Here is a 26,160-nt window from a genome sequence, read left to right as displayed (position 1 = left end):
AAACAGAAATAGGAAAAATTAAGTGTGGTATCACTTAAATCATCCTGATCTACACGTACTTAGACAAAGTTTGCAACTTTTAATCTCTGAAATCTTGCTTAAAACGAGAAACGGTAGCTCAGAGTGGTTAAATGTTTATGGTAGTACCAGGACATCGAGATCAGGACTCCAGGCAGAAGCCTAGGAAACATTTTCCCATCCCCCCTCGTCCACGTTTTACACTGCCTTCACTGAACATAAACAGAGAGGAAAGATCGTTTTTAACAGGCGGGACTTAGGCATCCCTTAGGAGAAAGGTGACAGGTTAGCGAGAATCATTCACACAACATCAAAAAACCGACCCGCAATCAACAGAAATCTGGGAGTCGCAACGGCCTGTGGGAGACCTATCCATGCATGCTGTTACACGTGTCCGTTCCTTTCCCACTATTACACCCGTCTTCTGAAATGATTCTTTATAATTAAAAGCTTAAACCTGGACATTCTTGAGGCAACCTGCAGGATAAAGTCAGTGCAGTTTTAGAGGAACCCTCTACAAATCACGCAGTGAAGCCTCGCAAGACCACCACGCACAGGGTTCCGCTCCAGTAAATTTACAAAGGGCCCCTAGAGGCAGGGTCTGTCCTCCCTTCTCCGCCACCGACTCGTAGCCACTTTCTCACTGCCTGTTTATCTCCAGCCTACTCGCATCGGTAGTTCCTCTTTTTCCTCTTAAAGCGATAATCCAACAAGCACAGGAGACAGGGAGAAAGAGAAAAGCCAGGTCAAGGGGAACGAATGTTTGCGAAGCAAAGATTTCCTTATGCACTTTGTCAGGCACTGCCGGAGACAGCCTGAAAGAGATCCGGGTCCTGCTGCAAGGGAGAAGGGGGCCTTGCGTCCAGAATTCGATGCGCTGATTGGTTGGTCAGCCGCGGCGGGGAAGAACCCGGATGTGCCTGGGTAGTCGTGTTGGCAGTCGGGGCTCCGAGGTTTAGGGTACTAAGCGTGCTGGCAAGCCAAGGCGGATGGCTCAGGGTTGGGCCGGCTTCTCTGAGGAGGAGCTGCGGCGACTAAAACAGACTAAAGGTAAAGGGACGGGTCTGCAGAGCTTTAATTTTTCTATCTGTGAAGGGAAGGGGCGGGGTTGCAGTTTTTGAGCGAAAGGGGGCGGGGAAAAGGGTTACCTGTGTTAGGGAGAGGGAGCTGTAAGTCGGAGGGCAGGACTGAGGGGGCTCAGGAGTTGGATGCACTTGGAGCCACTGCTGAGGTGGCGGTGGGGAGTGTGTGGCAGACCCTCGAGACTGAGAGAGTTAAGGTATCTATTTCAGGGATTTGACTTTTTCCTGGGCAAGGAATGGGACTTGGGAGAGGAAGTGACCTGTAGGAGGCTTGCGGCACAGATCAGTGGATGGAGGGTTGGGGTCAGAGTAAAGGAAGGAGGTGCACACATCGTATTAGCGTTAAATTGTGGTGTATTTATAGAAAGACGCAGACTGTGATTGGGAAAAGGAAGCACAGGGATCTGAATAAAAGCAGAAAGTTGCAGTTTGTCATGATACATCTGGAGTCTTGCATTCACTTCTGGTTGCCAGATGATTTTTGCAGTTCCTTCCAACTCTTGAGAGTCAGCAAACCAAAAGGGTCTTTGAGAGATTAGGTGTGAAATGTAGAGCTATCTAGCTACCTATCAATCTATAGACATGCACATCTGCTGACTTCAGTGTAAGCTAAAATTTTGAGCTTGCTTCTCCATCTTTATAGTGTAATCACTCAATGGACTTTTACTGTTTTGTTATTTTTTAATGAGGGAATTAAGTTTGCTGATATTTGGTGAGAAACTCGTAATATAAACTGTGCTTTGTGATTGAAATTTCATAAAGTTGTGTATAGTGATCTTGCTAGTGCATGCTACTTCTGTGAGTTTACACCACTCTTGGTACCATAACTTACACATTCTGGGGGAGAATTAATAATCCCTTCTATGCCTTTTATTAGAATGTGTGAGAAAGTTGGATGTTGCTCAGGTCAGCTTGTTTGTTTTTAGCATGGCGGTGAAGATAATATAGGCCTGAGAAATGGAAAAGGAAGTAAATTTGTAATGTGATAGCAGTGTAGATTATATGGATCAGGAAAATTTTGACTGCTTCAGAGACCTTTAAAAGCTGAATTGTAAAAGTTACACTGAAGTTTATAATTAACTGACATTCCTGGTACTAGTTCCTTGCTTCTGATCTGGCCCGAAGTTAAGGGAGGCAGCTTCTGCATTAGAGATGCTGATATAATCAGAGTTTCGTCCCTGCCTTCAAAGAGCTTATAGTCTGCCGAGGAGACAAACTATAATATAATGTGATAGTAGTTGTACCAGAGCTTGCTACAGAATTAACATAAATGTTACTCTGCTGGTGGTTGGATGGAGCTTGGCGGTATTTCACAGAGATTGTGTGTTAGTAGAGGTGAGTTTGCCCCAGGAAGGAAGACTTAATGCTAAATTGAACACTGGATTCATTATTTGGAAGTACATTTCTAAATATCTCCATAATTTGGGATAGAGAGGGGATGAAGGACCTTAACTTTAAGACCTATCATTTCACTGAGATGTTAGAACATAGACACCAACTAGTCTTTGACTATCTTAAGAAAACATCTCAGCATTTTGTATACTTGGCCAACCACAGTGATTGAAAATAGTAGATCTCACAGCTCTGCCTCTAAATCTTTTTGTCTTGGATTTCTCATTTGTGAAACTAAAAGAGTTGAATCTTTAATTTTTAAGGCTCCTTCCAGCTGTTCTCCAGCCTTAAAAATATATTTAAATAATCTATGAAGATGGAGTTGGTTGCCAGCAAAAATAAAGACAGCAATAGTCTAGAGAAGTCCATATGGGCATCTGGGAAATTCAAACATGTTCCTAATACTCTTTGTTTATACTGTTTATAATATTAAAAAGCTGGAAGCAACCTAGTCTTCATTAACAAGGGAGTGGATAAATAAGGGAGTGGATAAATAAATTGTGGTAAGATCATCTACCGGGCTACTATACAGCTAGTGGGAATTGAACTACAAGCCGCATGTATTTCATGCATAAATTTCATAGATTTAATATGTGAAAAGAGCAAATTGCAGAAGAATATATACAGTCTGCTACCATTAATAGAAGCTCAAAATCATACAAAGCATGTATATTCATTTAGGAATATAGGGAATATATAAAGAAAATTAAAGGAATGAAACACAAAATTTAGGATGGTGGGAAGGCAAGGGAATATGATCAAGAAGGGGCAAATGCAGTTTCAAAAGTACTGATAATAGTGAAGTCAGGTTAAGCCAAGTTAAGCTGCAGTAACATATAGCCTTGAAATATCAGTTGTTTGAAATAGTAAAGGTTTATTTTTCACTCTAGTTTCATGTTTAACATGGGCTGACAGGTGATTGTTCCATATAGCCACTGCACACCATGATTTGGTGCTGTCATAGTTCACTATAGCAGGAGAAGATTGTGAAGTGAGCATTGGCAATAAATGCTTCCATCAGTAGACGATCAATAGACTTAGAGAATATTCTCAATAGAGTATTATGCAGTGTTAAAATTAAATGGCTACAGCGACATGAACAACATGGATGAATAATGGCAATATCATATTAAGTTAAAGAAAATTATATCCTGCATGATATCCTTTATATAAAGTTAAAATAACTAAATAATACAGCATTTAAAAGAAGTATTTGTAGACACAGTATGGCATAAAAAGCAAAGGAAGGGGATGATCAACATATGATTCAAATGATAATTGTCTTGGGTGGGGAAAGCAGGGCTTAATTAAAGGATGTAGAACAAAGATTACAAACTCAGCCCACTGGCTTGATTTAAGCCACAAATGTTTTCATCCCCTCCCCCCTTTTTGGATTATCTAATCTTAAAACTTCTTTTAAATTAATACTGGCGAAATTGTTTCTGGTTCACTTCTCTTCCCAGTGTATTCCTGTTGTCCTTGTTTTTGGATCAGGCCAAGTGCTAGTTCAGCATTGAACTGTAAGCATAAGTGTTAAGTCACTCCTGGGTCAGAGCAATTAATTGCTAAACCGAGTCCTTCCTAAGCTCTTTTCTCACCTGCCCTGGGGGCTAGCAAACACTGGCTGGGCAATCAGCCTGGAGCCCTAAGAGGCCGATCAGCAGGAAGCCCCTTCTGGCCTTCAGTTGGCACGTGGCGTTAATAAGAAATAAACCTTTGTTGTTTAAAACCATAAAGTTTCCAGGGTTCTTTGCCCCTATAGCATAATCTAGATTTTCTTGATTGATACAGTTCTCTATATTTGACATAAAAATCTGAATTTTTCTAGTGAAAAATCAAAAAGTCTGGTAACTTGGACTTAAGTTTTTAGTGACAGCTGCCATCTTTAAGGGCTTCCCTGGTGGCTCAGCTCGTAATTAATCCGCCTGCAGTGTGGGAGACCTGAGTTTGATCCCTGGTTTGGGAAGATCTGGAGAAGGGAAAAGTTACTCATTCCAGTATTCTGGCTTGGAGAATTCCATGGACTGTCCATGGGGTCAGTTAGAGGTGGCTAATGGATTGTCTGCTTGAAACAGTAATTGTGCTCCCAGTTTACCACAGCCTCCTTGATACTTGCAACCCCCCAAAAAAGTATGCAAAAGAGCATGTTCCTTCCCCCCCCCCCAATTCTTCCTAAAGACTTTATTTTTTAAGAGCAGTTTTAGGTTGATGGCAAAATTGACAGGTAGATACAGAGGTTTCCCAGATAGTCCCTGCCCCAACAGGTACATAGCCATCCCCAGTATCAACGTCTTCTTCCAGAGCGACACATTTGTTATAACTTTCATTGACCCATCATAGTCACCAAAATCTATAGTTTACATTAGGGTTCACTCTTGGTATTAATACATTCCACAAGTTTGGACAAATGCATGATGTCATGTATCATTATAGTATACAGAGTATTTTCACTGCCCTAAACATTCTCTTTTCTCTGCCTGTTCGTTCTCTTCTCTCCTTAAACCTTAGCAATTACTGATTCTTTTACTGTCTGCATAGTTTTACCTTTTCCAAAATGTCATATAGTTGGAATCATACAGTATATAACCTTTTCAGATTGTTTTCTCTCTCTTAGTAGTGCAGTTAAGGTTCTCCCAGGCTCTGTGTGGCTTGATAGCTGATTTATTTTTAGCTTTGAATAATATTCCATTGGTCTGTATGTACCACAGTTTATCCATTCACTTACTGAAGGACATCTTGGTTGCTTCCAGGTTTTGGCAGTTATGAATTAAGCTCCTCTAAATATCCATGTTCAGGTTTTTGTGTGTATATGAGTTTTTATCTCATTAAAAATACCAAAGAGCACAATTGCTAAATCATATGTTAAGAAATGTTTAGTTCTGTGAGAAAACACCAAACTGTCTTCCAAAGTGACTACCATTTTGCATTCCCACCAACAATGAAAGAGTTCAGGTTGCTCTACATCCTCACCCACATTTGATGTTCTCTGTGTTACGGATTTTTGGCCATTCTAATGGTTGTGTAGTGGTTTAGTTCAGTTCCATTAAGTCTCTCAGTCATGTCCGACTCTTTGTGACCCCATGAACCGCAGCACGCCAGTCTTCCCTGTCCATCACCAACTCCCGGCATTTACTCAAACTCATGTCTGTTGAGTCGGTGATGCCATCCAACCATCTCATCCTCTGTCGTCCCCTTCTCCTCCTGCCTTCAATCTTTCCCAGCATCAGGGTCTTTTCAGATGTGTCAGTTCTTCACATCAGGTGGCCAAAGTATTGGAGTTTCAGCTTCAACATCAGTCCTTCCAATGAATATTCAGGACTGATATCCTTTAGGATGGACAGGTTGGATCTCCTTGCAGTCCAAGGGACTCTCAAGAGTCTTCTCCAACACCACAGTTTAAAAGCATCAATTCTTTGGTGCTCAACTTTCTTTATAGTCCAACTGTCGCATCCATACATGACTACTGGAAAAACCATAGCTTTGACTAGATGGAATTTTACTGGCAAAGTAATGTCTCTGCTTTTTAATATGCTGTCTAGGTTGGTCATAACTTTTCTTCCAAGAAGCAAGCATCTTTTAACTTCATGGCTTCAGTCACCATCTGCAGTGATTTTAGAGCCCAAGAAAATAAAGTCTCTCACTGTTTCCATTGGATTCCCATCTATTTGCCATTTGCTATTTGTGTAGTGGTATCTCATTTTAATTTGCATTTCCCTGTGGTATATAGTTTAGATTCTTTTGATATGCATAGTTGTTATGTGTATATCTTCTTTGGTGACAAGGTATCTGTTAAGGTTTCTGACCCATTTTTTAATGAGGTTTTCTTATTGTTGAGTTTTAAGAATTCTGTGTATATTTTAGATAGCAGTCTTTTATTAGATGTGTCAGTTGCAAATGTTTTCTTCCAGTTTGTGGCTGTCTTCTCTTCCTTTGACATTGTTTTCCACAGAGCAGAAGTTTTTAATTTTCATCAAGTATAGTTTATCAGTTATCTCTTTCGGTATTGTATCTGAAATTCACTGCTATATCTGACATCTTCTAGATTTTCTCCTGTGTTGTCTTTTAGGAGTTTTATAGTTGAGTTTTGCATTAGGTCTATGATCTATTTTGAGTGAAAGGTATAAGGTCTGTGTCTAGATTTATTTTTGTGCCATTTGTTGAATATTTTTGTTCTATTGTATTGCCTTTGCACCCTTGTCAAAGATCAGTTGACTGTATTAAAGTGGGCCTATTGCTGGACTCCCTAGTCTATTCCATTGATCTCTATTCTACTCTTCTGCTAATTCCCACTGTCATGATTACTATAGTTTTATCGTGTTACAGTCAAGCAGTGCTAGTCCAACTTTGTTCTTCAATATTTTATTGGTTATTTTGGATCTTTTGCCTCTCTATAGAAACTTAAGAATCAGTTTGTTAGTACCCACAAAATTACTTGCTGGGATTTTAATTGGCATTGCTCTAAATCTATATGATCAGTTTAGGATAAACTGACATTGACATCTTGACAAAGTTGTCTTCTTATTCATGAATGTGGAATATCTCTCCATTTGTTTAGTTCCCTGATTTCATTTGGGTTTTGTAGTTTTCCTCTTAATCTTGTACATATTTTGCTAGATTTATATCTAAGTAATTCTTTTTTTGAATGCTAACATAAATGTGACTGTGGTTTTTTATATCAAATTCCACTTGTTCATTGCTGCTAGGAAAGTGGTTGGTTTTTGTATGTTAATCTTATATTCTGCAACCTTGCTATAATGACTTACTAGTTCCAAAAGGTTTTTTTGTCATTTGTTTAATTCTAAAGTGACCTGATTTGTTGTTTGGGAATTTAAAAATTAGCATTTTTAATCTCATAGGTAGGTTCTGTGAAAATGCAAAATAAAATGGAAGCTGCATTATTGACTTTCAGAGGGATATTAATAATTCAACTAATAAGTATAACTGAAAGGTAAGCAGGCTCAGTGACATTTTCTGATGGTGTGAATAAAGATCAGCAGCCTAGAATAAGTTTCTGTTGCAAGATATAGTACAGTACTTTGTGTTTCTGGCTAAAGTCAATAGTAATAACATTTTACTTTTGATTATATGTCTTTTGAAAATATTTTCTTTCCATATTTCATTTAATTCTTACACCAACTCCTTGAGTTAAGTAAAGCAAGTAAATTTTCAACCAGTTTGACAGATGAAGAAACTGAGGTATAGAGTATTAATAATCAGTTGACTTGCCTAAGGTTAATGAGGTGGAGAAAAGCAACAATGGAAATTTGACTCCCAAGCTTTAACTCTCCTTTGAGAAATTTAAATAATAAGCTTATGTTGTTTCAGAGGTCATTATTAGGTTTTACAAACCCCGTTTAGGTCATTTACAAAAACTTATCAGTTTCATTTCCTGGGCACTTATTGGAATGTATCACTTATTGATCTTAAGTATAGTGTGAATGTGAGTCAGAGTCTCCAGTTGTCTGACCTACAAGGTTAATACTGGTATGGACAGTCCAAAAAGTACATTTAATTACTTTCTTATCATTTAATTCATAATACTTTTTTAAAAAGACTTCTCCCGATTATTTTGTGTTCCTCTATTGCTTTACTCAGGCTGCTATTAAAATTAGCTTGCATACATTGATTAAAGGCTAACTACTTTGGGGAACATAGGCCCAGGCTGTTTGGAAGATGAAAGGAAACAATTTAGGGTTAACTAGCATCCCTAAAATTAAAAGACTTCATTCGGTAATACTTTGTGTATTGTGTCTACCTATGTATCAAATTACCCTAAGATCTGTTAAAATTTAAGAAAGGTGAAGCCCATTTGAAAAAAGCCACCATTTTATTTCAGAAGAATAGACAGAACCATCAGTCAAATTTAAGACATATCAGTGAATTCATTTGTCTGCCAACTTTGGTCATATTAGATTCTTCTGACAGCAAATCAGGGTGAACCCTTGCTTTGTATTCTAAGGCCTAACTCACAAAGAAATGGACTTCCTTAAAGATAAATTGAGAAGTAGGTTAGTTTTTGTTAAATATTAGCAGTATGATCAGAGAACTGTCAAATTCTGCAGGAAGATGGCAGTTTTTCCCTCTGGGATTTTAAGGAAGACAAGGGAAGAAAATCCTTGCAGAATTACTGCTTTATTTTCTTAGAGAAGTTAAAATTATTTGCTGCTCACACAAAGGAATTTTTCTCCATTCTTTTTTTCATATATATAGATCCGTTTGAACCACAGCGGCGTCTCCTTGGGAAGAAAAGTCGACAGCAACTTCAGCGAGAAAGAGCCCTTCAAGAGCAAAGTCAAAAATTTGGACTTCAAGATGGGTCAGCCTCATTACCTCCAGAGCAGCTGCTCTCTGCACCAAAACAAAGATTTAATACTCAGAGACCATGTTCTTCTGCTCCTACTCCCCTTACACTCTCCTCTCCTGTTGGTGATGGAAAACCACAGGGTACTGAAAGTCAACAAAAGGAACTGGGACTTAAGAATTCCCATGAAGTTCACAAAAATGCTGAGGTTCTGCCTCCAAAACCAGATTGCCAACTGGAAAAAAAGAAAGTGGAATTGTTAGTAAGTCTATATATCCATGAGACTTTCTTTTCATTTTACTTTTTTTTTCCCCATTGAACTTTGAAGAAATACAGTGTTAATATTTTGTTTGTTTGATAGTCTAACCTGAAAATGTGATGAATAAACTGTTGAAAAATAGCTACTACCTAAATATAAGTAGCAGTGTTAAACATTTTATATGTTTTATGTCATTTAGTCTTCACAACAGTCTTAGGATGCATATTGGTTGTTTTTACTTTATGGATGTGATATGTTAGAAAAAATACTGTATTCCGAAAGTGAATACCCTGCTAGTAAGTAATAGAGTTAGGGTTCACATGCAAGTCTCCGGATCCAAAGCCTGTGTACTTTACACTCACCAGAACCAGTTCTTATATGTATGATACTCCTCCCCAGATTGAATCCATTCTTTCAACTTTCAGATAGCATCTTCATTGACTCAGAAAAGGGTGCTTGTGAAGAGACAAGAAGATCAAAGGAAAGAGTATAGGGAATTGAGAGGACAAATTAAATAATTAGTCATTAGATTTCTTTATTTGTTGTATTGGTATTAGAAACCACCTCCTGAATTTAGTTTAGCCACATTCTTGTGGAAATTGCCATTCTGTGATTTGTGAATTCTTATAATCAGTTTTTTTCTATTATATGACTTATGTATGAATAGCCCTTCTTTGTTTCTCCTGATTTATCACTCACAGGGAAGAAAGAATAGTCTCTGTTTCTGTTTTCCATTTTCTGAGTCACTCTTTTTCAAAGTGTCGTATGTTTTATCTAATCTCAGCTCTTTTTCCAATCTCTGCTGATCCAGATTCTCTACTAAGTTTAAAAAGTGTTTCCTGCCCACCAGGGTTTATAGCCAAGAAATCATTTTGACAAGAGATATAAAGCCATATGAATTATGGAACCAAAATTAAATGTGTCTACATTTAATGTCTTAAATGTAGTCAGCTCTCATAGTCCTGAAACAAGTAGGGGGGGTATTAAATTGGAAAATTGAGGTCGAATGTCATTAGGAAAATTATTATTATCATTTTAGGTATTTGAGAAATTTTTCATAGAATAAATATCATCTCAGGAATGGTTGTTGAAAAGGAGACATTCTGAGGCTATAAGAGAAGTAAAGGAAAGCTATATACTAGAGAATGTTCAGAGATGACATCTCACTTTTCTGAAAGAGGCACACAATAGCCCAGAAAATTGTAGAGAATTAAAGAAGTGTGAAGAAGGGTTTGGAAGCTGAAGATGCCTGTCTAGTGAGTTCCTTGACCCCAAAGGGGAGATGACACTCTGATAAAACTAACTGAGAACATCCAGGTGTTGGTGCTGTGGGATCATTTGGCAGAGGGTATTGGTTTGAGCTACAACTGAGGTATCTGGGGAGGAGAAGCCTGGAAACAGTAAAAATGAGCAATGACCAACAGCAGCACTAAGGTGGAGATTGTAGGAATAGAGAAAAGGATAATTTTACAAGCGGGTGCTAGGTCTCAGGAGGGAGATTTTTGGTACAATGGCTATGAGAAGTGACAGTAATAGGGACAAACAGCTTTCTCATTACCTTGTTTAATTTGCATTGACATTAAGTTCGTGAATTTACAGAAAATTTTAATGTATTTCAGAATTGGATAGATTGGAAGACAATTCATGTTTGTAGATCTTTGGAGTTTTTTTTGAGCCCAGCATTCAAGTTTTATTTCGTAGTGTTTCACTCTTTAAAAATGAGAGCTAGACGGAAGTGAACAAATTGAAAGAAAAAATGTATGAAATAAACATTGGTTATTGCTTGTTATAGAAAACGCTTAAAAGATTTGACATTAGCTATAGAACAATTTATAGTCCTTATCTATTTTGCATATAATACATGATTAACTTAAACAAGTTTCTTTGTACTCCTAAAGAATGCCATAGTACTCTGGCTTCAAGTTTGTGGGTTTCTAGATTATATACATACAGTGGATTTCAAAGGGCCAATTTATCTAAGCCTTTACTTCAAATCATAGTCTTTGTTCCTATTAGAACAAAATGATGAACTACAGATGGGTTCCTTTTAAGAGAACTTTTGGGGAAAAAATATATACATATAAATAATCTAGTTGATTGAATTTTATACTTAGGAACTGAGACTGGCAAGGTGTGGGAAAGTATAAAAAGCTCATTTTTATACTTTTGCTCCCAAGGCAAGAAAAATCTCGTTGGGAAGTCCTCCAGCAAGAACAGCGGCTGATGGAAGAGAAAAATAAACGTAAGAAAGCTCTTTTGGCTAAAGCTATTGCAGAAAGGTGAGGCACCTGAACCAGGAGAGGTTGTTTGTAACCTGCAATCAGTTTTGTCATGTTATGTATTTATTTTCCTATGTCTGTTCTAATAAATGACATTTTCTCTACAGTCATTACTTTTAAGACCTATTAAATTATGCTTTACAAGTGATACAGAGATTCCAGTCTTAATTTATTAAGGAAGGCTTTTAAAGCATAGATTATAATGTATTTATGAATATAGATGCAGTTAAAACTTAAGATCATCATCAGTGTTTTTTAGTTTTAACCAGCTACATACATACTCATAAGAGAGCAGTAAATAGCTGTTGATATAAGTAAATTGGGCTTCCTTGGTGGCTCAGATGGTGAAGAATCTGCCTGCAGTGTAGGAGACCCAGGTTTGATTCCTGGGTTGGGAAGATCCCCTGGAGAAGGGAATGACAACCCACTCCAGTATTCTTGTATGGAGAATTCCCATGGACAGAGGAGTCTGGCGGGCTACAGCCCATGGGGTCGCACAGAGTTGGACACGACTGAGACTAACACTTTCACTTTCTTTCTTCATAAGTAAGTTAGCAACAAATGCAGGTTTTAATTTTGACCTAAGCCTTAATCATCTGACATGTAGAGGAATAAGATTATTCCAAGTAAGTGACTTATACTCCTACAAAACTTAATTGTATTTTTTATGGCCATTTTTCTTAAAATTTTATCCCGCCCCCACTGATAAAAGATACATGATATAACTTAACTTTATCCATGACTCTGGGTTGCCCTTAAGAGCTCTGTTGCATATTGCATATGATTCTGCTTTTCTCTCACCTTCAGGACCAGTTTGTCAGCAGTCGCTTTTCCCTTGCTGCCTTGTACGGGCCTGGAACAGCAACAGTCCCCTTTGAGCCACTTTCCCATCCCTTACCACTCTTCCCTTTTAGCTTATAGTTTCTGGTATGCTGTGGCCTTAGGAAACCAAACTCAGTCAGTAAAGCAGTGTTTGAGAATAGTGCGAACTAAATGCCACAAGTATTCAGTGGCATTTTTTTTTTTTTAGATCTCCAGAAAAGTCTGGCAGCACTATTTCTCATTAAAGATAGGGTATGTGTCAGGGGGAGAGGAAGGCATAGGGCTGGAGAGAAAGGTAAGTAGGTATCAGAGTAATTCAGGATTTTATCTGCCAAAGGGATATATGTATTTAAAACTAATGATTTATTTTTCTCTTACTGTACATCTTGATCTTTAATGAAGGATAGAGAATTTCAACTTGACTTACATTTCAAGAAGGAAAACAGTGTGATTATTGAAATGCATTTTGGTAGTCTTCAATTTGGAAGAGGTTAGGGAGGCTGTTTACTAGGGATTTTACAAAAAGATTTACAGGCTCAGTACTTGTTTTTCTTTATATGATTTTGATTTAAGATAGCACTGCTATAGACAGAAATGTAAGGAAATGTAACTGATTAGATTACTAATAAATGGACAGTAGATTATTAAAGCACGTGTGCTCAGTCGTGTCCCACTCTGTGACCCCATGGACTATAGCCCGCCAGGCTCCTGTGTTCCTGGGATTTCCCAGGCATGAATGCTGGAGTGGATTGCCATTTCCCTCTCCAGGGGATCTTCCCAACCCAGGGATCAAACCTGCGTCTATTGCCTCTCCTGTTTGGCAGGCAGGTTCTTAACCACTGAGCCACGTGGGAAGCCTGAATCATTAATATTTGAAATAAAAAAAATCATTTGGTTAGCTTTTGTAGACAGAAAACAAGCGTGAATGCATAATGGAGTAGAAATCAAGTCGCAGTATGGTGGTTTTGTTAAAGAGTTTTATTTTCCTTTGAGAATGTGTATGACATTTTGAAACAAGTGAAATCATGATTAAAGGTTGGCTTTGTATTTGTTTATTGTTTCAGAGGTAGATGATGTACTTGGGAGTGTCGAGAGGGCTGAAGTTGCCCTTAAACAAGGGGGCAAATAGAGTGTTTGGTTTTGAGCCCTGGAAAAAATTTTGAGGACCTGTAGTTTTGCCTAGAGAAGAGGAGTCAAAACAATAAAAGTTTGAAGAAATGAGTCCTAAAAATTAAAACCACGTAGACATTCTCAGACATACAAAGAAATGATGTTTAATGCTGGCATCTGTTCTCAGTGTCCGCTGAGTATCAGACAAATGAAAATGGGCTTTGCAAGAAGAGTTTAAGGAATTTGAAAAGCTGTGTTCGATACTCTAATATATCCAGTTCTCTATACAGGTACATCCTTTTAGTGCTTAGGGAATGAATATAGACCTATGAGTGAACGATTTATTGTTTTTTTTTAATATTACTTTTTCTCTTGTTTCTAAAAACAATATATACTAATAATAAAATTTGGAATCATAAGAGGAAAAAGTGCACATGCAGTTTTGGAGATACACCAAAATATTACTAGCATTAATTTCAGTTTTTCTGTTTTTTTTCTAGCTTTTAAAAATTATATACTATAATCATATTGTATATACAGTAGGTTGGTTTTTTCAGTTGTATGTGGACATGTGATTTTAAAATATTTTTATTTTTCCACTCATGTTTTTCATTTTATAGATCTAAAAGAACTCAGGCAGAAACCATGAAACTGAAGAGGATCCAGAAGGAGTTACAGGCTTTAGATGACATGGTGTCAGCTGACATTGGAATCCTCAGGAACCGGATTGACCAGGCCAGCCTCGACTATTCATATGCTCGGTGAGTTAGGAGTCTGATTTAGTTAATGTATATTGTTAGCTAGGCCAGAGGCATTTATGTGTATCATCGTTAAGCCTCATAACAATAGTATTAGGTGCTGTACCTATTCCGGTTTTCAGTCAGTTCAGTTGCTCAGTTGTGTCCAACTCTGCAACCCCATGGACTGCAGCACGCCAGGTTTCCCTGTCCATCACCAACTCCTGGAGCTTGCTCAAACTCATGTCCATCAAGTTGTTGATGCCATCCAACCATCTCATCCTCTGTCATCCCCTTCTCCTCCTGCTTTCAGTCTTTCCCAGCATCAGGGTCTTTTACAGTGAGTCAACTCTTTGCATCAGGTGGCCAAATTATTGTAGCGTCAGCTTCAGCATCAGTCCTCCCAGTGAATATTCAGGACTAATTTCCTTTACGACTGACTTTTTTTTCTGCTTGCAGTCCAAGGGACTCTCAAGAGTCTTCTCCAACACCACAGTTCAAAAGCATCAGTTCTTTAGTGCTCAGCTTCTTTTTGGTCGAACTCTCACATCCATACATGACTACTGGAAAACCATAACTTTGACTATATGGACCTTTGTTGGCAAAGTAATGTCTCACTTTTTAATATGCTGTCTAATCAAATTATCTCCTTCTTGAAGTCTTCATTAACTCTTAAATCTGCCCTACTCATTAACCTTGTTATACCCCTGCTAGAGGATTTCTTGCTTTATTTATTTACATTTTAGTCTTTCCTGCTAAGCCATCAGCTGTTTAATATTTGAGACTCTAAAAGTCTGAATGACTTGCTCCAGAACTCTATATTATTCTAACACCAAGTCTGTGTTCTTTCTTTAAGAAATTTTGATTATCTGAGATGGTCTAAGGATTAGCCTAGTTCTCATTTCAGTTTTCATCAAAGAAAGATCTAGTTTATTTTTTAAAAGCATTTGAGTATTTTAAAGAAAATACCACTCTGTATTGAAAGCTTGAAGTTTTTTTCTTTTTCAATTATGCTCTGTGTAAAATGGTTTGCTATCACATGTTTCCTTGGTTTCAATGATTGGCATTTTTTTTTAAGAGAAAAAATCATCATTGCATGTTCTCAAAACAAACTAACACATGTAAAGAATTACATGAACTTTGCAAACAGATAAAAGAGCAAAAAAATTAAGTCCAATTTCAGGGTTTTCAGTCTTTTCAACATTGCTTTAATCATCCTGGTTTGTCTTTTTTCACAAGGGAATGCTGTGTTAATGACTTAGTTTTGCATCTTTCTCTGTAACAGTAGAAATCAATCAGAATGCCTCATTAGTCCAGGGTAAACCACAGCATCAGAATGTTTATATAACAATTTAATAAAGCGGAAATGCTTGATTGTGGTTTTTAATTCACTGTTTATTGTTTAAGAAAGAGGTTTGTGGTGTCCTTGTGATTTTTGTAATTGTTGTTTGACCATATGCTATTAGACCTAATGGGTTGCTTTTATTAAGTAACTGCATAAATTAATGCCATCAGTAGCTGATAACTGGTGGTTCCATTTCTATTAATAAGGTCATTAAAGAGGTAACCAAGATTTTACTAAAATTAGACTAAGCCTAGATTTTTAGCACATTTTTCCTCTGTAACAAGTTTGCCAGAGGAATGTTTTTATGCCTTTTTAGCTTTTTAAATGAATAATTCTGATTATTCTGGATGTCTCAACAGAAAAATCATTTGATCATGTTTTAATTCTGTCCTGGGGGTGGGGGCTGGAGAAGGATGCCTTTGTACATTGAACATTATATAAGAAATGCCATTGTTTTAGCCTTCAGAGAACCACAAAGAAGGTGGGATTGCTGGTTAAAGGAGACAGTATCCCACAGTATATGAGTATTTTTTCAGGACATTTTTGTACACTTTATATAGTAAAAGATTTTACATGATAAATTGTTGCATTTCTTAACAAGCTAAAGATGACAGTTTGTCATGGTACTAACACTGATATAGATGTTTGTGAGTATCCTTATTGTATGTGTGACATTATTTCTAAAAACATAAGCTCTTGAGTTAAGTCAAAGAGAGCCATAGACAGCTTAGCCTAGAACCAGGGTTGTATTTAGCCTAGAACTAGGGTCATGCAGAAGATTAAGACAACATTTTCTAAATTTACAGCTATGGTTGTTAGGCAATTATAGATTGGTGATAATAGTATTGTGGTCGAGACTTCTACTGAAGGTAATCCCCAGGGTAGTCAGTTTCATTGGTTCTGTGGGAGATTTCCTTGACTTTGTTTAAATAAAAATATTGTTGTTCTGCCCACAGAAGTTTCTTCCATAGAATAGGCCAGAATTCACCTTAAAACTGGTTCCTGTAGAGCAGTGTCAGGGTAGACACCTCTAAGAAGACGACACTTGGAGTGAGGCAGCTGGAAAGAGCTGTCACGGCTGCTGCTGTTCACAGCTGTGGTTGCAGCGCTGCCCTGGGCTGCGCAGGCCCGCTTGTAAAACTGAGAGTGGCTCCCTGTAGAACTCTTCTTTAACCCTCAGTGTACTGGGAAAGATTGAAGGCAGGAGGAGAAGGTGACGTCAGAAGATGATATGGTTGGATGGCATCACTGATGCAATGGACTTGAATTTAAGCAAATTCTGGGAGTTGGTGAAAGACAGGGAAGCCTAGTGTGCTACAGTCCATGGGGTCGCAAAGAGTTGGACATGACTGAGCAACTGAACCACAAAATACCAGGAAAAACAATGTGTGCTATTTGCCTTCCATGTTTAATAGACACTGCCATGTGTATGTCCACACATGCATACACACACACACACACACACACAAATGTTCTCAGTTGCTCAGTGGTGTCTGACTCTTTGGCAACCCCAGGGACTGTAGCCAACCAGGCTCTTCTGTCCATGGAATTCTCCAGGCAAGAATATTGGAGCGGGTTGCCATTCCCTTATCCAGGGGGTCTTCCTGACCCAGGGATCAAACCCAGGTATCCCACATTGCAGGTGAATTCTTTAGCGCTGACCTACCAGGGAAGCCGTATTGATTTGGTAGGACTGCCATAACAAATTATGAAAAAGTCAGTGGCTTAAAACAATAGAAATTTATTCTCTTGTGCTTCTGGAAACCAGAAGTCTGAAATCAGATGTTACCAGGGTTGCCATTCTGTCAGAGACTAGGGGAAGATACATTCCTTGTCCCTTCTGGTGTCTGGTTGCTGAAGGCATACCTTGGCTTGTGGCTGCACTACTCAGGTCTGGGCCTCCCAGGTCACATTGCTTCCTCCTGTTTTCTCTCAAAACTTACTCTGCCTCTTTCTCAAAAGGAAACATGCGGTTGCATTTAGTACCCAGCTGGATAATCCAAAATAAATTCCTCTTAAAATCTTTAACTTTGTCACATCTTTTGCCATTTGAGGTAATGTTCACAGATTCTTGGGAATAGGAAGTGAATATCTTTGGGGGGTCATTTTTTAGCCTGCCACAACATGCATCTTTTGATTTGTCTCAGTTCAGTTCAGTCGTTCAGTCGTGTCTGACTTTTTGCAACCCCATGAACTGCAGCACGCCAGGCCTCCCTGTCCATCACCAACTCCGGGAGTCTACTCAAACTTATGTCCATTAAGTCGGTGATGCCATCCAACCATCTCATCCTCTGTCGTCTCCTTCTCATCCTGCCCTCAATCTTTCCTAGCATCAGGGTCTTTTCAAATGAGTCAGCTCTCCACATCAGGTGGCCAAAGTATTGGAGTTTCAGCTTCAATGTCAGTCCTTCTAATGAACACCCAGGACTGATCTCCTTTAGAATGGACTGGCTGGATCTCCTTGCAGTCCAAGGGACTCTCAAGAGTCTTCTCTAACACCACAGTTCAAAAGCATCAATTCTTCGGCACTCAGCTTTCTTTATAGTCCAACTGTCACATCCATACATGACCACTGGAAAAACCATAGCCTTGACTAGATGGACCTTTGTTGGCAAAGTAACGTCTCTGCTTTTTGAATATGCTGTCTAGGTTGGTCATAACTTTCCTTCCAAGGAGCAAGCGTCTTTTAATTTCATGGCTGCATTCACCATCCGCAGTGATTTTGGAGCCCAGAAAAATAAAGTCAGCCACTGTTTCCACTGTTTTCCCATCTATTTGCCATGAAGTGATGGGACCGGATGCCATGATCTTAGTTTTCTGAATGTTGAGCTTTAAGCCAACTTTTTCACTCTCCTCCTTCACTTTCATCAAGAGGCTCTTTAGTTCCTCTTCACTTTCTGCCATAAGGGTGGTATCGTCTGCATATCTGAGGTTCTTGATATTTCTCCCGGAAATCTGGATTCCAGCTTGTGCTTCTTCTGGCCCAGCGTTTCTCATGATGTACTCTGCATAAAAGTTAAATAAGCAGGGTTTCAATATACAGCTTTGACATACTCCTTTTAGGAACCAGTCTGTTGTTCCATGTCCAGTTCTAACTGGTGCTTCCTGACCTGCATACAGGTTGCTCAAGAGGCAGGTCAGGTGGTCTGGTATTCCCCTCTCTTTCAGAATTTTCCACAGTTTATTGTGATCCACACAGTCAAAGGCTTTGGCATAGTCAATAAAGCAGAAGTAGATTTTTTTCTGGAACTCTTCTTGCTTTTTCGATGATCCAGCAGATGTTTTCAATTTGATTTCTGGTTCCTCTGCCTTTTCTAAAACCAGCTTGAACATTTGGAAGTTCATGGTTCACATATTGCTGAAGCCTAGCTTGGATAATTTTGAGCATTATTTTACTCGCGTGTGAGATGAGTGCAGTTGTATGGTAGGTTAAACATTCTTTGGCATTGCCTTTCTTTGGGATTAGAATGAAAACTGACCTTTTCCAGTCCTGTGGTCACTGCTGAGTTTTCCAAATTTGCTGACAGATTAAGTGCAGCACTTTCACAGCATCATCTTTTAGGATTTGAAATAGCTCAACTGGAATTCCATCACCTTCACTAGCTTTGTTCGTAGTGATGCTTCCTAAGGCCCACCTGACTTCACATTCCAGGATGTCCGGATCTAGGTGAGTGTAAGTGATCACACCTTCATGATTATCTGGGTCGTGAAGATCTTTTTTGTACAGTTCTTCTGTGTATTCTTGCTACCTCCTCTTAATATCTTCTGCTTCTGTTATGTCCATACCATTTCTGTCCTTTATCGAGCCCATCTTTGCATGAAATGTTCCCTTGGTATCTCCAATTTTCTTGAAGAGATCTCAAGTCTTTCCCATTGTGTTGTTTTCCTCTGTTTCTTTGCATTGATCGCTGAGGAAGGCTTTCTTTATCTCTCCTTGCTATTCTTTGGAACTCTGCATTATGATTTGTCTAATAACTGCAAAATGGGCTTCCCTGGTGGCTCAAATGGTAAAGAATCTGCCTGCAGTCCAGTAGACCCGGGTTCAAACCCTGGATCAGGAAGACCCCCTGGAGAAGGGAATGGCTACCCACTCCAGTATTCTTGCCTGGAGAAGTCAATGGACAGAGGAGCCTGGGGGGCTACAGCCTATGGGGTTGCAAACAGTGGGACACAACCAAGTGACTAACACTTTCACATTCAATAATGCAAATGTCTTCTTCTGTAAATTTTCTTTGCTCTTCTGGGTAGAAAATGAAAAGTAATCCTCACTTGTGTTTAGTGAAAGCTAAAAGCAGATTAGAAGTATGATGTTTCCAGTCTAATTTTATACTTTATTAAAAGGTGATGTAATACTTTGGCAAAACAGTAAGGAAACTAAGCAGTTCATTATTGTATCATCCTTTTAGGTCATTCCATCATTCTCTGTTTTCTTATTATTTTAAATTTTCAGCATACATGAGAATAATAGATGAGTAATGAGGAAGTAATTCCTAGGGTGAGGAAATGACAAATGTTTCAAAATACAAGAAAAACTGTATTTCAACAATCCCATAATGTATCTTAGATTTCTAAAAGGGCCCAGTGGACTGATAAAGTAACTGTAAAATATAATTAGTGTATTTTTCAAAATATTATAAATAAATTTTCTCTTTGTTCTCTGGAAAACTTCTAAGAAATAATAAAAACTATGATATGTTGATACTTACAAATAGTTAGAACTGTTCAGAAAAGAAACTAAAGAACTAAAAGTTCTAAGAAAATTTTTAGTTCCAGTGGGACCTAATGCATGCCAAGGGTTAATGGTGTTTTAAAAAATTTTCAGGGAAACTGAAACCAAGAGATAGTTTCTAGAATCCTTTAAATAACATTCATTAAATCATTCAAGATTCCTTTAAAATAACAGAATGGTTCTATGATTACATTTCCAGTTCAATTTGTCTTACTGTATTATGTATAATGCTCTTACTATTCTGTTCCAAAGTATGTCTTCTTAGTCTGATTTGGTATTATCCACCTGACCCCCAGACTTGTAGTGCAGTTTGTGAAACTAATCAATATTTTTTGAACATAAATCACTGTGTAAAAAAACATGTGTGTGTGTGTGTGTGTGTGTATATATATATATATATATATATATATGCATGTTTCTGGCCAGAGGACTTTAAATAAATAAACAAAATGCAGAATCTTCAATGATTTATTCAGAGTGAAAGATCAATGGAAACCTAGGGACCGATTTGCAAATTTTATTTCAATTCAGCATTCATGAGCCTAGTCAGTAAATCTTTACTAACTGACTTTGACTGGCTGAGGCTGACCACAGATTTGCAGAGAAGGGGGGCTTGAGTCAAAGGGAGGGACAAGATACATATACCTCTAGAGACTGTTGTCAGAGCTCTCAAGCTTGATGAAAGAACATTCATAGGTAGGATATTATATGAGAATAAGGGATCCAGATACCCAGCGTACCCTCCTTTGTAACAATTCTTTTAACATGGGGTAGAACAGCTTGTTCTCATTCTTATATTTACTAGATGACAGTAAAAAAATTAAATGTGAGAAATGAACATTATGTAAATAAGAGTTTTCAAATATAAACCCTAAGTTCTTAAATTGTACTTAAGTTTAATTTTAAGTATTTGTGTGCTTAGCTGCTCAGTCATGATCCCATGGACTGTAGCCTGCCAGGCTCCTTTGTCCATGGGATTCTCCAAGCAAGAATACTGGAGTGGGTTGCTATGCCCTTCTCTAGGGAATCTTCCCCACTCACGTATCAAACTCAGGTTTCCTGCATTGTAGGCGAGTTCTTTACCATCTGAGCCACCAGGGAAGCCCAGAGACATGTGTAGTGATATACTAATAGTACTTTTTAATTCTGGTGCTATGAAGAGGAAGTTCTGTTTCTTGAATGGCTACCAGGCACTAGGCTAGACACTTGCCCTCCTTTTTCTATTTAATGTTAACTAAGCATTAAATGAGGTATTATTATCATCACCATTTTATAGACAAACCAAGACTTAGTTCACGAAGCTACCCCTGCTCACCATACTGGAATATTTAGTTACTGCATGCCTTTTTTTCAGCCTCTTCCACTGGAACCTGGCTGTGTGTTGTTTTCATGATGTTGAGCCTGGGGCACACGTGATAACAAAAATGGGAACCCCAGAACATTTAATCCATAAACTGAACTGAGGGGCCTGGCGTGACCTGGCATTAAGGGTTCTGTTTAAACTGATATGAGTCAAGCCAAGCCAGCCCAGCCAGAAGGAATTTTGGAACATGGAGGGTTTGATTGAAGAGAATTTGATATCACACAGCTGGTGGCCATACTAGGCTGTGAATATGATAGGAAAGCCTAAAAGAAAGAAACTCTGGTTTCTGACCATTGAAGAGTAGAGCCCTTTATTCTGATGACATGCCTTTGAGACTACCTCTTATATCCTGCAATAAAACCCTCTCTGTCCCTGAGCTAGTATGACTCACATCCAGAAAAGGTTTTGCCAAAAGACGTACACACATTGTAAATGGCAAAGGTAGGTTTTGAACCCTGGGCTCTCTAAAAGCAAGGCCTTTTATTTATTTATTTTTCACTGTATTTCCTTCTGAGACAGAGACTCTTGCATAAGGAGATAATACCTATTTCTTTCTTGCCGTAACTCTAGTACTGGAAATTACTATTACATTGAGTAAGGTAAGGCAGGGCTTCCCTGGTGGCTCAGCAGTAAAGAATCCGCCTGTAATGCAGGAGACCTGGGTTTGATCCCTGGGTTGGGAAGATCCCCTGGAGGAGGGCATGGCAACCCACTCCAGTACTCTTGCCTGGAGAATCGCATGGACTGAGGAACCTGGCAGGCTACAGTCCACAGGGTCACAAAGAGTTGGACACAACTGAAGCGACTGAGCATGCACACATGCAAAGTAAGGCAATCATAACAGGTAAGGCAGCATAGCCTTCACAACTGTTCAGTTCAGTTCAGTCGCTCAGTCGTGTCCAACTCTTTGCGACCCCGTGAATCGCAGCACGCCAGGCCTCCCTGTCCATTACCAACTCCCGGAGTCTACTCAAACCCATGTCCATCAAGTCGGTGATGCCATCCAACCATCTCATCCTCTGTCGTCCCCTTCTCCTTCTGCCCTCAATCCCTCCCAGCATCAGGGTCTTTTCCAAAGAGTCGACTCTTCACACGAAGGTGGCCAAAGTATTGGAGTTTCAGCTTCAGCGTCAGTCCTTCCAATGAACACCCAGGACTGATCTCCTTTAGGATAGACTGGTTGGATCTCCTTGCTGTCCAAGGGACTCACAAAAGTCTTCTCTAACACCACAGTTCAAAAGCATCAATTTTTCGGCACTCAGCTTTCTTCACCGTCCAACTCTCACATCCATACATGACCACTGGAAAAACCATAGCCTTGACCAGACAAACCTTTCTTGGCAAAGTAATGCTCTGCTTTTTAATATGCTATCTAGGTTGGTCATAACTTTCCTTCCAAGGAGTAAGTGGCTTTTAATTTCATGGCTGCAATCACCATCTGCAGTGATTTTGGAGCCCAGAAAGATAAAGTCTGACACTGCTTCCACTGTCTCCCCATCTATTTCCCATGAAGTGATGGGACCAGATGCCATGATCTTAGTAGTAACTAAATAGAATAATTAGTTGGTAGGTAGGGATCAACCTCTTGTAGACAAAAAGAAAACTGACACATTATATGGAAAGGCAAATAAAAAAAAGGGAGGTTGTAAATTGACATCCTCAGTAGAATTACCCTGCATCAAGTAAGACTGGCATTATCTACCTATGGAGTTTCTATATATGTAAAAAATAATTGACTTTTCTTAGTAAAAGTTTCACAGTAGTCTGTTGCAGAGTGGACAGGGTGAAAACAATCTGGCGCTTCTCAACTGGGGGCAGTTTTGCCCCTTAGGAGACATTTGGTAATATCTGGAGACATTTTTGGTTCTCACATGCAATAGGTGCTACTGTCCATGTCTTTCTCCACCAAAATGTTTCTCCCTTTTCTAATTCATTTAGTCAAGAGATACAGATTTTTCTGCTTTCTCCATCTCTTACTGTTTTACCTCTCATAAATTTAACTGGCTATATGCTAGAGCTGGCTTTGCCTGGTTCATGAGAGAGTTTGTGTATCTCTTCCCAATTCTGCATTCAGGGATATCACATCAGTAGCTTGAAATTGACCATGGTAATCATGTTTTTACTACAGAAATTGACAAACACTACATATTAGGGCTTTCCCCCACTGGAGCTAGCACACCACTGAATTAACCTTTCAACCTGGTTTCATTCAGGCACAGCCTTGGAAAGAGGAAATGGGTACAGTAAAATGTGGTTAGGTTAGGAGAGTCCAGATGTGCATGTTGTGGAAGTTTCAGCAGCAGTACCCTACTTGGTCTAACATGTAGACAGGTGTCTGTAAAGTATTAATAGCCATATTTTCTTCTTACATCATTTTTTCTGGTGTTGGAGTTACTGTGTCTAGCCCTCTGACTATCTCCTTCAGTAGCTAGCTAATAGACCAGTGTTCATATCTGCTCCCGCAGGAAGCGGTTTGACAGGGCTGAAGCAGAGTACGTGACGGCAAAGCTGGAGCTGCAGCGCAAGACGGAGCTTAAAGAGCAGCTCACTGAGCACCTTTGCACGATCATCCAGCAGAACGAGCTCCGCAAGGCCAGGAAGTTGGAGGAGTTGATGCAGCAACTGGATGTGCACGCCGATGAGGAGACTTTGGAGCTCGAGGTGGAGGTGGAGAGACTGCTGTGTGAACAAGAAGCAGAAGCAAGGAAACAAGTGGTTCATTTAGAGGGGTCATTTCAGCCGTCTGGGGAGAGTGTGACCTTAGAGTTGGCTAAAGAGGACAAAAAGCCTCAAGACCAGACTGCTTCCACAAAGGTAGACAAACTGGGGCAAAACTCCAATAGCACTGCCCTTCTTGATCCAGAGCGGCCAAACCAAGAGGATGAAACTGTGGTAAAAGACAGTTCAGCTTCTCTCATCACGTGAAGTGTCCGTGTTTGTTCTTTACAATTAAATAGGGTATTCAGTAAACTTTCTGTTGTAGTTTATGCCATGACCTCTGATAAATGCCCCTTCAAGACAACATTAATTTTTAAATCCATTAGTTTTAGTGTAACATGTTTGAAGGTTCTAGAAAAATCTCAGATTATGATAGTTTTTTATAAGGGGGCATAGTTCACCTTGATTTTAATCCAGGTCTTCCATTGTATCCTTATTACTGGGTGAAAACAAGTAATTTAAAAGGATGGAAGAAAAACTACATGGTTAATTGTTTTTTCAGACCAGGTGAATACAGAAATGTAAAGTGAAAAATGATAATCAGTACCTAATGGAACTTATTTAACTTCTCCTGGGAGAAATGTTGGAAATGAGAGTTCTGTTTCATGTAATCAATAAAGACACAAAAACTAACATGTGGAAAAGAGATTGAGAGACAAAACTAACAAAAGTACTAGATTGAATTATCTGTTCGGATCTTACTCGTGTAAAATACAACTTGGAAGTTATAGTTTACAAAAAGAACCAGACACCTTAAGTTGCCTGTTGATATACATGCACACACATACAAACATAGATATGTATAAATATACCACAGTATATATAACTACTATTAATATATTGTCTCTTTTCTAATCAGCACGTTGCTTAAATTTAGGCAGTGAAAACCCTTTTACAGGCTGAAAATAATACAAAAAATCTTACTGCTACTTTTGATTATTTAAAGGTGATATATTTTTTTTTCTTAAAGTTACCTGTATGTGTTTTATATGTTGGATATAAATTATCCTGTCATGGAACATTAAAATTGTTAAAATGATAGTTTTTTTATTACTTCAATAATTTGTTAATTATCATCACTAATACTTGACCACTACATTGTACTATATGTGAATGTGTAACTATCACATGAAATTATGATCTGTTTATCAGAAATTCTGAAAGTACAAATATTACATTTTAAGGCTTAAAGAACTATTATAAAAGAAGATAAGGACAAATGTAATATTGTATCCATTATAAGTTCTGAAAAAGTTGGGGACATCCTATTTTAAAATGAGGTTTGTTTAAAGATATTACCTTCTAGTAATGCAGGTGAGCTTTTTATATTATGTAATTTGAGTTGACTTTATAGCTTTCCATTACTAACTTCTCTGAACAGAAACACTTAAGATAGTTGGTTTTTTATTCATGAATTACATACATAAAAACTGAAAGCTTCATTGTTCAAAACACTTATTTTTCTAATGAATAAATGATTCTAATGCATTTATAATGTGACAAGTTTAAACAGTTGAGTGTGAATTCTTAAGCACTCTGTGGCAGTAATGCATCCTGTTTGTTCATGGGGTAGGGGCTTCCCAGGTGGCTCAGTGGTGAAGAATCTGCCTGCCCATGCAGAGGACGCAAGAGATGTGGGTTCAGTCCCTGGGTTAGGAAGATCCCCTGGAGGAGGAGATGACAACCCGCTCCAGTATTCTTGCCTGGAGAATTCCTTGGACAGAGGAGCCTGGCGGGCTACATGGGATTGCAAAGAGTCGGACATGCCTGAGCGACTGAGCACACACAGTCTAGTTCTCAGTCTGTACCATACTTAAAAGTACAAGGAGGAAGGAGAACCATGAAATAAATGAATTGGATGGGACCTCAGTGATGACTGAGTTTAATCGTCTTATTTTACAGTTGAGGAATATGAGAGTCAGAGCTTTTGCTTACGGCATGCTGGCCAACTATTAAAGTGCTGGTAAAGTTGCAGTTTTAAACTCGTGATATATCTCTTACGTAT

General features: G+C 38.7%; 1 protein-coding gene across 2 annotated transcripts; it reads left to right on the top strand.

Annotated features, from left to right (window-relative positions):
* Nucleotides 1-920: 920 nt before the first annotated feature.
* On the top strand, nt 921-25,665 carry GORAB (golgin, RAB6 interacting). 2 transcript variants are annotated; one of them, XM_020874170.2, is made up of 5 exons: nt 921-1,068; nt 8,703-9,051; nt 11,230-11,331; nt 13,884-14,024; nt 23,903-25,665. In XM_020874170.2, exons 1-5 carry the CDS (start codon nt 1,008-1,010, stop codon nt 24,360-24,362), a joined length of 1,113 nt encoding a protein of 370 aa, XP_020729829.2. In that variant the 5' UTR covers nt 921-1,007; the 3' UTR covers nt 24,363-25,665. The 2 variants fall into 2 exon arrangements, with proteins under 2 accessions (XP_020729829.2, XP_070330437.1); XM_070474336.1 differs by lacking the exon at nt 921-1,068 and adding an exon at nt 2,243-2,435.
* Nucleotides 25,666-26,160: the final 495 nt, after the last annotated feature.

The sequence above is a fragment of the Odocoileus virginianus genome, chromosome 11 (assembly GCF_023699985.2).
Source record: "Odocoileus virginianus isolate 20LAN1187 ecotype Illinois chromosome 11, Ovbor_1.2, whole genome shotgun sequence".
Classification (NCBI taxonomy): Eukaryota; Metazoa; Chordata; class Mammalia; order Artiodactyla; family Cervidae; genus Odocoileus; species Odocoileus virginianus.
This window is presented reverse-complemented; position numbering and strand designations above follow the sequence as displayed.

Coding starts and splice junctions, on each gene's coding strand:
- GORAB (XM_020874170.2), top strand. CDS start 1,008: ATGGCTCAGGGTTGGGCCGGCTTCTCTGAGGAGGAGCTGCGGCGACTA. Junction 1,069..8,702: donor GCGACTAAAACAGACTAAAG/GTAAAGGGACGG, acceptor TCATATATATAG/ATCCGTTTGAACCACAGCGG. Junction 14,025..23,902: donor CTCGACTATTCATATGCTCG/GTGAGTTAGGAG, acceptor CTGCTCCCGCAG/GAAGCGGTTTGACAGGGCTG.